Source organism: Cydia amplana, chromosome 17 (assembly GCF_948474715.1).
Source record: "Cydia amplana chromosome 17, ilCydAmpl1.1, whole genome shotgun sequence".
In the NCBI taxonomy this organism is placed as follows: domain Eukaryota; kingdom Metazoa; phylum Arthropoda; class Insecta; order Lepidoptera; family Tortricidae; genus Cydia; species Cydia amplana.
In genome coordinates this window covers 13,801,465-13,816,194 of record NC_086085.1, presented here as the reverse complement: position 1 = coordinate 13,816,194, position 14,730 = coordinate 13,801,465, and the positions used below count along the sequence as shown (strand labels likewise).

Genomic DNA, 14,730 nt, shown 5'->3' with positions numbered 1-14,730 from the left:
GATCTCCGAAACGGCTCTAATGATGGGGGTTTTCGGGGGCGATAAATCGATCTAGCTAGGTCTTATCTCTGGGGAAACGCGCATTTTTGAGTTTTTATGTTTTCCGAGCAAAGATCGGTCTCCCAGATATTGGAATTTATATGAAACACTAGGATGTGACGTCACAATCAAATAACCTAATCTTTATAGTTTTATACGGGTTATAATTTATAAAATAGAATAGTGTCTAAATATAACTGCTGTATATAATAAATAAATTAATCTTGTGGTGCTTTATTTCATGCATGGTGTAAAATAATTTATTTTAAATACAGTCAACTACCTTATTGAGGTGAAGTGTAATACCAAAGGCGTTTTACTCAAGGCGTAAGTTTTGCAATAATTTCGGAATATTTATGCGGAAAAGATTGGAGGAGTGTGTACACAGCGTAGGTCGACATTTAGAAAATGTAATATTAAAAAAAACGCATTTAAATATTCTTTTCTAAAAATAAACAATTTTGGTGTGTGAAATCGGAAATCTGCCACCGAGACACCCAGCGAGTATGGTAGCGCATGACGACGTGACGACCGACCGTTGCGGAGATCCCTAGTAATTTTTGTCTAGCTGTGAATATCTTCCCGTATATCAAAAATGTATGAAATTTCCAAAAAAAAGTGAACGTAGGTACACACAATAAGGCAAGGAAAGACTGATTACAACAAAAGTTAAATAAAAATCCAAACTTCCATATTTAGAATACAAATATTCAAAGAAATCAACAAAAAAAGACGTTCAGTATCAAACGTTTCCTTGTTGTCTTAATTCATAAACTCAACTCAAGAATCCAAACAACAAAATTATTCATGTTTGTGGAATCTTGTTTCTCACAGACAAAAAGCAAATTAAACAGTGGTAAAACACAATTAAGCGCGGTAAAAAATAAACACAACACAGTGACCGAATGGTTGGCCAAGGAACCGGTATTTAAAAAGTTCCGTTATTTAGATAAACTAGAGACTTTGCCTCATTGAGTGTGTTCTACAGCTTGTAATTATAATGTGCTGTGCTCTAAAGAATTGTTTGACATGATGCCAATGGCCGCTTTCTAACACCTCGCCGCTCGCCGTTGGCAGAGTGCTCATCCTCACACCCTAGAACCTAATGGTTTGGGCACTTTGCGGTTTTGGACCGTCATAGCAACCCGGTTTAATCAGCCCGGTTTGAAACCAGTTTACACAGAAAGTCGAACCGTACAGCCCGGTTTTATTTGGCACATGCTCCGACTGTGGAATGAGCTCCCATCCGAGGTTTTCTCGACGAATTACAGTATGGGCTTCTTCAAAAAAGGAGTGTACAGGTTTCTAAAGGGTCGGCAAGGCAACGCGCATATAACACCGATTACGGTGATTGCTTACCATCAGGCGCGCCGAATGCTTGTTTACCACCGACGTGGTTTTAAAAAAACTTTCAAAGCGCAGCCTAATTTGTTGAAGGACATTGACATTAGCTCAAACTATGTAGAAAGATGTTTTGTAATTCCCAATGAGAGGTTTGAGTACCTTTATAAACATACTAATTGGACATCATGTTTTAAACCATTTAAAGAAAAAAAAATAGCAACGCACAATACAAAAAAAAATTTGGTACTTCTTAATTTTTCCTAAAAGGTATTTTATCGTGTCGTGTGGTGTCTTTAAAAACAAGAACGTTCAGTAGATTTGTTGCAAATTATTTAATTCTGTCACTTTTGTCTATTTTGACCTTAAATTCCACGCCTTTGGCAACTAGCCACTATCAAGTTTCATCTCTTATAAATGGCATAAAACCTTGGTTTCAATATAAAAGATTTTCCTATACGTTACGTGAGATATGTCTATACCAGAGCATGTGACCTATTCGGTAACCAAGGTGCGTATTCTGTAGAAAAAGGTCGTATTATGGTAGTAACTATAACGCTATTATGACGTTTTGTTCCGTTTTAACCGAATTGTCTTAGTTCATGGCCTTTTATAATGGAACAGGTTGGTTTATTTAGACAGATTAATTGATTGAGCAAACGCAAATAGATTTACATTTGTTTGATGGTGTTATAGTATAAGTATTTAATATCTGGGTGACCGAGCTTTGCTCGGAAAACATATAAAAACTCGAAAATGCGCGTCTCCCCAGACATCAATTTTTCGCCCCCCCGACACCTCCATATAGCAAATTTCATCAAAATCTTTAGAGCCGTTTCCGAGATCCCTGTTGATGATGAAGGTGTTCCACAATAAAAGCTCACAATACGGGACACGAAAACTGTTTAATTTCTAAAAGTTACAGACACCACGTGATTTGAACATGAGAGCAGTATGTACGTGTGTCGCGCGCGGATAGACAAGCCGACTGACCCGTGGTCAAAAACAAAAACCGTTGGAACCTTGTCGCTGCGTCACACGTATATCTACCTCCAAATTTCAGCTTAATACTAAAGTTGTACAAATCATCGGAGTACCACAATAATAAACAGAATTAAAATAAACCAAAAAAAAACCATTTTGAGCACGTCGCTAACACGCCCCACCCCAGTGCTGGCTCAGCACTCATTAACCAAAGGGATTCTAGCGACGCGCGCCGCAGGCCTTTTAAAGACGCCGGATTTGGTTTTTATTTCCACCAACCTGACCCGACCATCCCTACCTGGGAATACCTGCTGGATGACCGCCTTCGGCCACACATTGCGTGGTGCTCCTGGATCTACAACTAAAACTAAGTCTCCTACCTTCAGTGGAGTTTGTTCAGTGTTCCACTTCCTTCTAGGGAGTAGCTCCGGTAAGTATTCCTTTACCCACCTCTGCCAATACATATCGGCCAGCCTTTGACTCGTCCGCCATTGCTTCCGAAGGAACAAGTCTGAATCGTCAAAGGCACCTAAAGCGGGGGTATTAGGAGGCGAGTGAAGAAGGAAGTGGTTCGGCGTCAGAGCGCCGTCACTACCTGGTTCCACGGAGACGTGGGTTAGCGGGCGACTGTTGACGATGTTCTCCACCTCCGCCATCAGAGTGCTGAGAACTTCGTCCTTCGGTGCCCGCTCTTTAAGGACAACGCTAAGACTTTTCTTAACGCTGCGTATGAGGCGCTCCCACGCCCCACCCCAATGGGGACTCGCGGGAGGTATAAATTTCCAACTCGAACCATTGGTCAATGCAAAGTCATTGACAGCTTTGTTGTCGAGTTCCCGCACAGATCGTTTCAACTCGGTATCAGCTCCCCGTAGGTTCGTACCGTTATCCGAGTAGAAACAGTCTGGCCATCCTCGACGCGACGCCATACGCCGTAACGCGATAATGAGGGAGTCGGTCGTGAGAGAATGTACGATCTCCAAATGGATCGCCCTTACAGTAAGGCAGGTAAAAATGACCCCGTACCTCTTTTGGCGTCCTCTGCCGACCACCACCTCCATTGGGCCGAACAAGTCAAGGCCGCAATGTGTGAATGGCCTCTGGTGATGTGCCATTCGACCTGGAGGTAACTCACCCATTACAGGTACATGTGGTTGCGCCTTGCGTATTTTACAAAACATGCATCTCGTTGCTACATGTTTAACCGTCGGCCTTATCTTCGTGATTGCGTATTTTTCCTTTAGATTGTTCACCACCGTTTCCTGGTAATCATGCGCAGCCCTGATGTGATAATGCTTCACGAGCAATCGCGTCACCTGGTGCCGCCCGTCCAAAATAATCGGGTACTTTGTATCGGCGCCAACACCCTGTGCAGCATTAATACGGCCGCCGCAGCGAAGGACCCCACAATCATCCAGGTAAGGTGACCAGGTAAGTATTCGACTATTACGTTCGAGACTCATACCTTTTCTAATTGCAGCTAACTCCGCGCCGAAGCATTCTTCTTGTACCTGTCGCACCAATAGCAGCTCGGCTCGCCGCATCAACTCAGAGTCATCGTAAGTCTGCTTTCGACATTTATGCACGAATACTAACACATGGTATGTGCTCCGCAACAGCCGCAACCACGAAGAGAAGCGCTCCGGATTAAATACAGGTAAGTATGTAGCAGGTAAGTCATTAATTATATTTATAATTTCTGACCTTTCAGGTTCAACAGCTGCAGTGCCGACAATATTACGCGGCCAGGATGACTCGTCGCTTCCCAAGAACGAAGGGCCCTTTAACCACTCGTTTTGGAAGAGAGCGTCGTCATAAGTTTCGCGCGTTGCAATATCTGCAACGTTCAATTTGGTAGGTACATACCGCCATTCATTACTGCGCGTGAGCTCATCGATAGCCCCCAACCGGTTTGCTACGAATGTTTTATAATTGCGCGCGTCATTCTTAACCCAGTGAAGAAATGTGGTTGAATCGCTCCAGAAATGACGGCGCTGTACCACTAACCTGTGATCCTTTTGTAGGCTGTCCGCCAGTCTCGCTGCCATAAGAGCCGACTGTAACTCTGCACGAGGTACAGTCAACAAAGGTTTCACGGGTAAGACTCTGCACTTACTTGCTATAAAGGCGACGTAAATTTCATTATTATAAGTCCAGCGCCAATAAGCAACAGCACACATCGCTTTTGTAGACGCATCGCAAAAAATATGCATCTCTAAATTATTACCATAATAAATATTCGTAGTCGATGCCGGCGCACTTGGCGTAGCACTGCTACGCGGCTGATAAGTAGGTGGCGGCGTAGTATGTGCAGGCGGTGCGGCGGTCGCGGGCCGCGCGGGGGAGGAGTCATCGGCTACGCGCGTCGTAGCACTGCCCGGCGGCTCTGCCGTCGCTCGGTTGCCTAAGCCGCTTGTACCTATAGGACTTAGATAGCATCTAGGTATACGATACGAACGTAACGCATTTCTTTTAAAAGGTGAATCCATTCACTCCACTTAACGAAAATATTATTTGGAATATTTTCGTCCCAATCAATGGATAACTGCCATAAAGACTGTAGCATTATCTTACCTTGAATAGTGAATGGAGATAAGAAACCAAACACGTCGAATATCGACATTATTACTCGAAGCATGATCCTTTTAGTAGGTACTTGTTTACCGCTAACTATATCGCTAGGTATGCGTTTGAGTGACAAATCAAACCCAAACTCATCCGTAGCGGGGTACCAGATAAGACCAAGCGTTCTCTCACCTTCTTGCTGTCGATCTAATTTGAACCTTAAGGCTGCTGTGCCTAAGGCTTCTTTTGGCACGCTGTCCAATACTGCCTCGCTGTTACTTGTCCAGTTGCACATGTCGAACCCGCCCTGTTTGTGAATAAAAGTAACATCTTTTACCATTTTTATAGCTGCGGCCTCGTCCGGCAAACTGTCCAAGTAATCGTCCATGTAGTGTTGCTCGCAGATGGCAGCAACGGCAGCAGGCATTGTGGACGCATAACGCTGTGCGTTCCTATTCTTGACGTACTGGGCGATAAAAGGGGACGAATTAGCGCCAAACACTAGTGACGTCATAGCATATGTTTTGACTGGCTGTTTAGAGTCAGTCCTCCATAAAAACCTAAGTGCGTCCTGGTCCTCGGGTCGTATTTTGACCCTTAGGAACATGTCACGCAAATCACCGGCCACAGCGTACCTATTCTCTCTAAATCGTACCATAATGCCGAATAGGGACGCGAGTAGGTCGGGACCTTGAAGTAGGTAATCGTTCAGCGATGTACCTTTACTTTTTGCGGCACAATCAAAAACAAGACGAAGCTTTTTCTTGTTTAAATTGTCCACCGCATGGTGAGGTAGGTACCATGTGTGAGGGGAAGCGGATCGAGGGTCAATGACCTCCCGGGCAAAATCATTTTGGAACAAATGATTTACTCGATCCGTGTACCTTTGAGCATACTCACTGTTTGCCGCCATTTTCTTTTCAACTCCCTTTAACCTATTTAGGGCGTTAGGGTAGCTGTCAGGCATCACGCTGTTCTCGTCGCGCCACGGCAGACCAACTTGCCACCTGCCGTCAGCGAAGGTGGTCGTGCGGTCCAACTGGGCTAAGGCACGGACGTCATCGCTGTTCTGACGAGGCTTGTTACACACACCTAGAGAGTCAATAGAAAAATAGCGTCTTACTTCCTCATGAAGGTCGCGGAGCGCGTCGTCGTGGGCGCTCGGGCAGCAGTCAGCAGCTGCTAGCAGCAGGTTGTGGGCGGCGCGGGGGCCTCGGCCGTGCGGGGCGCGCGTCTTCCCATGGACGGACCAACCTAAGACAGTGCGCGTAGCGAACGGCTCTAAGGGTTTACCTTTACATATTTCTAACGGCATAATTAAATCATAATTATCCTGCCCAATTAAAACTTCAGGGTTACAAGAAATTACATTAGGCGACCATTTGTCTTTTAACTTTTGTAAGTGGGCAAATTTATTACAATCGATGGACCTAAAGTCCTGCTCAGGAATTTCCAAATTATCTACAGCTCGTAAATTGACATTAAAAGTCTCACTACCATTTAAACTAGACACATCGATAGATACAACTGTATAAGTACATTCTAAATCGCTATCTTTCCACGCTCCGCTCACTCGCATAGTCTCAGTGCGCCCGCGCAGGCCGGCGCGCTCGGCGAGTGATTTACTTATAAGACTGATACTACTTCCGTCATCTAAAAATGCACTTGTCATAAAGACACCGTTAGGTCCGCGTATTTTTATCGGCACAACTTTTAACAACACTTTATGGTCATTTATGTTTATAAAGGATACCGTTTCGTTCGTAGGGCTCGACTCAGCTGTTTCCTTCTTATCTGGAGATTCCGACGTAGCATCCTTATCCGTGTCGCGATGTTGTACATAATGTAATAGTCGGTGATGCGCCTCGCCACACCCGTCCTTGTCACAAGCGGGCGCGGGGCAGTTCTTGCGGTCGTGGCATGACACTAGGCACTTGAAGCATACTCCGTGGCGCTTCACATGACGCCACCGGTCCTTTCTTAACGCCTTTTTGAACATCTTGCACTCAGTTAACTCGTGTTTTGCACCGCGGCAAAATAAACACTTATTGTCACTGCGCGCCTGCGCCGATTGCAATAAAACTGTTTGTTGGCGGTTAGCGTTATTATTATCACTTTTGTTTTTCGAGTGATGTTGATAACTGCTGCGCTGATCCGTGACGTGAATGTTCGCTGTAGTAGTTATTTTCACTGCTTCGATGTCTAAAAAGTCTCCGAGTATCTCCAAGCGTGGCTTCTTGCCTTCGGCTATTATAGGGAAACTGTAGTCAGACCATTTCGAAATAATGACGGTCGGTAATTTAGATAGGATAATATTAGCCATGTTTACGTCGTGTAGGTACTCTTTGCGGCCGACTGCATGTACGGCTGCGATGAAGTTTTGCACTTTGACTGAGAAAAATACGATGTCCTTACTGTACTCGTTCGACATAGATGGTAGTTTTCGTAATCCTTGCATGATGCGAGTTAAGATGCTTTCAGGATTTCCACATACCAATTCCAAGGTTTTCATCACTATATCGGGCGACGTAGCAGTAACCATTAAAGCTGAAACTGCTTCCCTGGCAGTTCCGTGTAGACATTTTCTCAGTCTCCATAGGTTCTCCTTCGGGCTGAATCCGCACACTTCGGTAGACTCTTCATAGGCCTGCTTAAATTGTAGCCAGTCTAAAGAGTCGCCAGAGTAGCTAGGTAGGTCTCTGGGAGTACATAATCGGCTTAGCAGGTTTTTGTCACTCTTTTGTTTAGCGGTACTTGCAGTTAGATTTTGAAGCGCACTTGCGAGCATTTGAATCGTTCCATTAGAGGTGCCGGGGTCAACGACCGGCGGCGGGCACGGCAGGTCCGGCTGGTTACCATGATCGGGGACTTGCTGCGCGGCGGATTCCAGCTCACGTTGGCTTCGTTCCAACCACTTCTCCACTTCATCCTGTGTGTCAGTGTGCAGATCATCATGTGGACTGTAGTTTTCTTGTTCCTCATCCATCAGGTTGGCTAAATCAGCCTCAAGCTTCTTGTCGATGAGGGCCATCTGGATACGCGCTTTTTCTTGAGCCGCTTCTAGTTCCAGCTGTTTTATTCGAGCCAGCACAGACGATGATGACGACTTGGACTTTGCCCCCGTTAGCGAAGCGGGCGTATTATGTTGCGCCGGACGGTGCTCCGATTTTACACTGCTACCCGATAATTTAAACGCGGGGACGTTAATCTTTATTTCGTCATTGTTCTGGGCATTATTTCCATTAGTTGGCTGAGAAGGCACTTGTAGCTGAAGTTGTCTATCCTCTTCTGCTTTTCTTTCGCGTTCCCTGCGCGTTGTACTGCGAGTATTAACCATCTTCGCAGGCGGAGTATGGAACATAAATCCGGTCGAAGTGACCACTGTTGATGATGAAGGTGTTCCACAATAAAAGCTCACAATACGGGACACGAAAACTGTTTAATTTCTAAAAGTTACAGACACCACGTGATTTGAACATGAGAGCAGTATGTACGTGTGTCGCGCGCGGATAGACAAGCCGACTGACCCGTGGTCAAAAACAAAAACCGTTGGAACCTTGTCGCTGCGTCACACGTATATCTACCTCCAAATTTCAGCTTAAAACTAAAGTTGTACAAATCATCGGAGTACCACAATAATAAACAGAATTAAAATAAACCAAAAAAAAACCATTTTGAGCACGTCGCTAACAATCCCCGAAATAAATATATATATAAAAATATACAAGAATTGCTCATTTAAATGTATTAGATTAGATGAGATTAGATAGATAGATTATGAGATGGGAAAATCAAGCTCAACCATTAAGCTATATATTTCGCTATTATTTCGCGATGTCCGATTTTTAGGTGAAATCCCACACTGAGCGGGGTTATAAAATGAGGGATTGTCATCAGTCTAACAAAGAGGATCACATGGACAGAGGCTCAAAGTTCTTTCACAAACTTCGAATGCCACTGCAAAAGTTACCATATACCTTATCTGCCTAAAATTCAAATTTCAATGTTAGCTAGCGCGTGGTGCGATATTTCCAAAGTTATTTCTTTAAACGCGGTATCATTTATTAAGCCTGAATCTAAATTATTATAAGTATGGAGTTAGCGATCTATCCTTATTAATAAATAAGGATAGATCGCTAACTCCATACGTCAGTTTTCTTGCCAAAAAGCGAGTTATTTCGTAGTCGACATCTAGCGTCAAGTAGAGGATTTCTCAGTACCGCTACTTGACAATAGATGTCACGACGAACGAAAAGTTTAATGCGCGATACTTGTGACATCTAGTGTGAAGTGGCGGTACTGATAAACCCTAGACGTTAGATGTCGACTTCGAAATAACCCCGTTTTGGCAAGAAAATTGATGTATGGAATTAGCACTCTATCTTTACTCATTTCTCAATGGTCTAGCTAGATTAACGACAGACGACTGAAGTACGTCTAGATAATTTAAGCACTCAAGAGACCTAAAGAAACGTAAGTAGGTACAGTTGTATCCATATTAAATATAATTTGTCATAGCTTTGACGGTATAATTCAAAAGGAGCTTTGGAAATAATTAGGTACCTACTTAGTTCTAGACGCTTCATTAGTCATTGTACTAATTGAGCGACAAAAACAGGCACCTAATTTATGCGAATCGCGGATTAAGAGGAAAGGGGACGTCGGTTCTCCACACAAACGTAGTCCCCATTTTCCTCTCTGAATATTGACATTATGAATGAATGTTTTAACTTATTTTGATGTACATTAACCATAGCTATGCCCCTATGTTTGACTTTTTTAAATTTTTTTATTTGTATAAAAATTAGGAGCGTAAAATATATGTATTTCATACAAATTTTTAAATGCTCCGTACTCTTATAGTATTTTATGCAACCGTTGTTTAAGAGAGGTCAAAAAAGGCGAGTGGCGCGAGTGACAATTTGAGGCGAAGCCGAAAATTGTTAATAAAGACGCCACGAGTATTTTTTAACTCGGTTAAACAACGTTGCATACAATACTTTTTGTACGACCAAGCACTTACTTTGAAATAAAATTGTAAATTTAACAAATATTTTTAATTCAAGAAGTAGCAAAAATGGAGGGTACGGGCGGGAAAAGAATGAATGATGAAATTAAAAAAAAACATGTCTATGGTTCACTTATTTGTCAGCAGAGATGACATTTAAAATAAGGTTGGCAACACTGTATTTCATTCAATATTTTTTAAGTGGTCATTACTCAAAGTATCGTAAAATCGCCAAAAAGATACTACGTGTATGCACAAATTCTTTTTTGGGGAATAGACTAAAGACTTGTCTTGACAACTATAAGGTAGGGTTTTAAAGGTGTGTGCACGACCCTTTAAATGACAAAGTACGGGAGTAGAAAAAATAATTATAGATTCGAGATATATAACAAACTGTGTCAAAATATTTTTAATAATGTTAATATCCAGAGGAGCAAATGAGGACTACGTTTGTATGACAAGGCGATTTCACGTGTATCCTCTTAAGAGGAAAGTGGACGATTTTCCACACACACGTAGTCATTTTTTTTGATCCCTGGACATTATGGGAAATATTTTTACATAACTTGATGTATAGGTATATTACTATATATGTTAGACTTTTTATTTGATTTTAAATTATATATATATATATCTACTCTTAATAATTTAAATAATCGATAGTGTCTATTTTCTTATTTGATAATATTGAGGTCCAATTTGAGAAATATATTTTTAAGAATTTGGTTCTGGTCTAACGATGAACAATTAACGGATTCCCTGAAAAGAATCCTGAAACTTTTGAGAAATTTTCCAACTGTTTGGAAATTTTCCGCAACCTTCATATCTCTAGTTAACGTTCTCTTAAAATAAAAAATAAAAATACATCAAGCACATATCGACAAGAAGCCTGTTAGAGTGTCTGTGCGGAAAGAAAAGAGTCGTAGAATATATGGGGCCCAATACATTCCACGACTCTTCTCTTTCCGAACAGACTCTACTAATGTTATTCTATGTTCCCAAATTTAATCAAGTGTTACGATAGTGATGTTCGAGCAAATATTATCGTTTGTAAGCGAACATGCGTTTATTTACCCATCTCTCCGCTTTACGGCATCGATCTGTTTTTGAAAAACATTTGTAAGGAGTTTGGGTAGTTATTGTTCAAAGATTAGATTACTACTACCTACTTACAACACTAGATGGATCTGTGAGCTGTAAACCTCGCTATACTATAGTTGGTCAAACCAATTTGTCAGTAAATAAGAACAAAAAAAAACTATACTCATCCTTTACCTAGCTTTATTTGACGTTCATAAACGCATTGTAATTATGCCTACTTGAATAAACTATCTTTTATCTTATCTTTTCTTTTGGTCTCTCTGTAGTCTATGTTTGAAATGAGACAGTCCTTTGACAAACTGTAGATAAGTTTTGCAATAGACAAATATGAAACAAAGAGGTGGCCTATCACATATACTTTTTAAAACTATATTCTCTATACTCCTTTGAATTTGAAGTCGGTATAAAACTGCTCACGATCACATATAACAAATTACTCTTGATTATATGTATAGAAACCGGCTTCCCGCTTTAATAAAATTTAACTGACCCGCCAGAAATAGTTATGGGTACGATTTGTTGACTTTCCCAATTAACATCCCATCCCAACGACTGCGCTTTTACGATACGATATTTCATCCCACTTCACATAATTATATGATTACTGGCTCCGATTTTGGACATTAATTGCTGGACTAGGCCAGTAAACTGGCGTGTTGCTGCGATGTTTAATAGAATGTAAACATCAATTTCCGGTGTTACATCGTAGATAATAGTGATTATACTTTGTTGTACATATTTAATAAGATCAATACCGGACGTTGAAGGTGCTTTAGCTACAAGATACTTTTAAAACAGTTTAAAGACATTCCTGTAGAAGATCTTTTATTCTTAAACAATAACATTTTATCCTGACTCTTAGAAAAGTGTAACAATGTAAGGCAAGACGTTCACGTTTAGTGCTAGTAACATTTTACTTACTTGAAAACATATTGGATTGGCAGCAATGTGTTTTAAACATTTCTGATATTGTTGGTTTGGTTAGGTTAGGTTTATATTTCTTGGATCCCTGCCATTGGACTTGGACGCGAGAGCCCTTGCGTCAATTTTCTTCTGGCGCGAGGAGGCGCGGACCCAGGATTTCAGGCCAGCACCGCGAGAGATAGAGGCCAAGCGCGAAGAGCTCTTTCGCGAGGCAATTGAAGAGTGGGTCAACCGGCTCGAGCGACCAAGCGCGGGCGTCCGGACAATTGCGGCGATTCGTCCCGTCATGCTTGAGTGGCTGGAACGACCACACGGCGCTCTCACCTACCGGGTCGTGCAGATCCTCTCGGGGCACGGCTGCTTCGGGAGATATCTGCACAAAATTGCCGGCAGAGAGCCAACTGAGGAGTGCCACGAATGCGGTGCGGCAGTCGATACCGCACAACCCTAGAGGAGTGCCCAGTATGGGGGCCGGAGCGCGCTGACATGATAGCCATAGTGGGGCAGGATCTGTCGCTGCCGGCCGTGGTCGACAGTGACAGATCGTGGCAAGCAGTAAAAGCCTTCTGCGAAGACGTCCTGCAGCAGAAGGAAATGGCGGAACGCGCAAGAGAAGTCGACCCAATGGCCGACCAACGGCGCCGTAAGCGTGCTCGACGCAGACGGGTCGCACAAGACCGCCGCCTGCCTCCGTAGGTTAACCTCAGGATGACAGGCACGGGGACGCCTGCCATCCGTCACATATGAGGTCCCTGAGAGGGTTACCGTATTGATACGGTCCAAAGTAAAGAGGCCACTTAGGGCCTCCGGAGGCGGTGGTCCGCCAACACGGACTGGTGCTGGTGGGCTGTAGAAGTAAAGCGCGAGCGTTCCTACAGCCCTCCGCTACAACACAATGGCGGCAGACGGGGGGGTTGTTTAGTGGGTAGACTCAGGGTCTCATCAGCCCCAAGGAGTCCCACATAACCACTCGGGTCCGTCCCCGCACCCGAGTGGTATGCGTAATTGCATTTTCCCCCTCCTTTCTTATATTTCTTACCACGGTATCGATGGCAATTAAGTATTTGACAATTTAAGGCGTATTCACACTAGGTATTACTGAACCGCGATCAGAAAGGGATTAGAAATAACAGATTTCCATACACTTACGTCAAAATCAATATGGATTGACAGCTATCTCAATCCCTTTCTAATCGCGATTCAGTAATACCATCACGATCCGCGATTGTTGCGCCATTTAGGGTCCTAACTAAATTGGTTGTTCAATACTTACGCTATAGAATTTCCAATTTAGCAAGAACCCTAAATGGTCTAACAATCCCGTGTGGTGACTGTACCACACGACCACTTTTCACAAAGATAGAATACCTACCTACTTAATTATTTATATAATTATGCACAAGAACCCTTAGTGACATTGAAAATTAGTTTGAACTGGGAATTGATTGGGCGAGAATTCGGTAAAGTGTAAAAAACTGTGAAAAAAAAGAGGTTGTTAACTTGTAACTATGCGTTTAACAATAATGATTATTATCTGTAAATCGAATTTGCTTACCGTGCTTTAAGCCTGTGCACGCAGCTCCATCTAAGTGGGATTCAATTTCCGCTTATAGTTACAGTACTTGCATTTATAGTTCTAAATAGAGCCGGTTGCACTAAGCCGTCTCTTTGTTAAAATTTGACTTCATGAGAAAGTGCTACAATCCGCCCCTTATACAGATAAACTTCGCTCCAGCCTTGAACTCTACTCCTCCCAGTCAATAAAAACCCACTTTATTGCTTTTACATAATAATGCGAACTTTCCAAGGGGCGCAAAAAATGTATCGTTAAAATATACTGCCGTTTTACGGACGTTGAGATATTGAAACGCGTTTTGGGATTTAATATTTGTACAATAGAGTTCGTAACACCCCTTTCAGGTTCAGGAAAACCAGCCTGTAATGCTAAATTCCTTTAAACTTTAAGTGACTGGTCTCCTTAAGGGTTTTGAAATCTTTTTGTATGGATCTATATGGAGGTTTTTCAAATCAGAGTTCCTCAATTAGAATAAGTACCTAAAGCATATTTATTGATTCTGTTAGGTTACGTAGATTTTTTTAGCTAGTTAGTTTAGAATACCTACTTTTAGGTTGTATGTATGGACCATGATTAGTCTATTTGGTTCTTGTAAAACATCTGATAATGGGATAAATAAGAAAAAGTATTTAAAATACATAGGTATACCTACGCTCATGTAGGTTAAGGATTTTTAATTAACTTATTATTTATTATATTACCCAACAACATACTTAAACTACGTAGAAGGGGCAGATGTAAAAAGTAATTAAACAACTATAAAAACTATAAAATATGATACGTTATTTGATTCACCTGTCGACGGCCCATTAAAGTCTCAAATGAAGCCTTTCGGTTATGGGTGGTTATGGTTATAGATGTTTTGGATGTTATGGGACTTTTGTTATGTTAATGATACTTTACGGGTAGGATATATGGTTTAGGTGGACGTGGTTTAGAATATTGATCAAAATATATTTTATTAAGATTTTTTTTTCGATCCAAGGTTTATTAGCACTAATAATACTTTGATAATTCCCGAAATAATAATGTGCTAGCTAGTCAATAGTGCTTTGGTGCTAATCCGTTATACCACAGAATAAATAATAGTACTAGGTACAGAAGACTCACTCTCTAACAAAACGCGTCTGTTACGATCAGCACAGATATGGCCGCTCGGTGACGACAGCGCCACGCGCGGCTTATGGCTAGC

General features: G+C 42.2%; 2 protein-coding genes across 2 annotated transcripts in view; both read right to left on the bottom strand.

The window, feature by feature from the left end:
• The window catches only part of LOC134656088 (CLIP domain-containing serine protease B4-like), a 288,523-nt gene that overhangs the window by 35,335 nt on the left and 238,458 nt on the right, over positions 1-14,730 (bottom strand). The window lies entirely within an intron of this gene.
• On the bottom strand, positions 2,559-8,266 carry LOC134656091 (uncharacterized). Its single transcript, XM_063511609.1, has 2 exons — positions 5,122-8,266; positions 2,559-4,201 (listed from the first exon to the last, which is right to left on the bottom strand). Exons 1-2 carry the CDS (start codon positions 8,264-8,266, stop codon positions 2,559-2,561), a joined length of 4,788 nt encoding a protein of 1,595 aa, XP_063367679.1.

Coding starts and splice junctions, on each gene's coding strand:
- LOC134656091 (XM_063511609.1), bottom strand. CDS start 8,266: ATGGTTAATACTCGCAGTACAACGCGCAGGGAACGCGAAAGAAAAGCA. Junction 4,202..5,121: donor ATTAGATCGACAGCAAGAAG/GTGAGAGAACGC, acceptor TGAACGTTGCAG/ATATTGCAACGCGCGAAACT.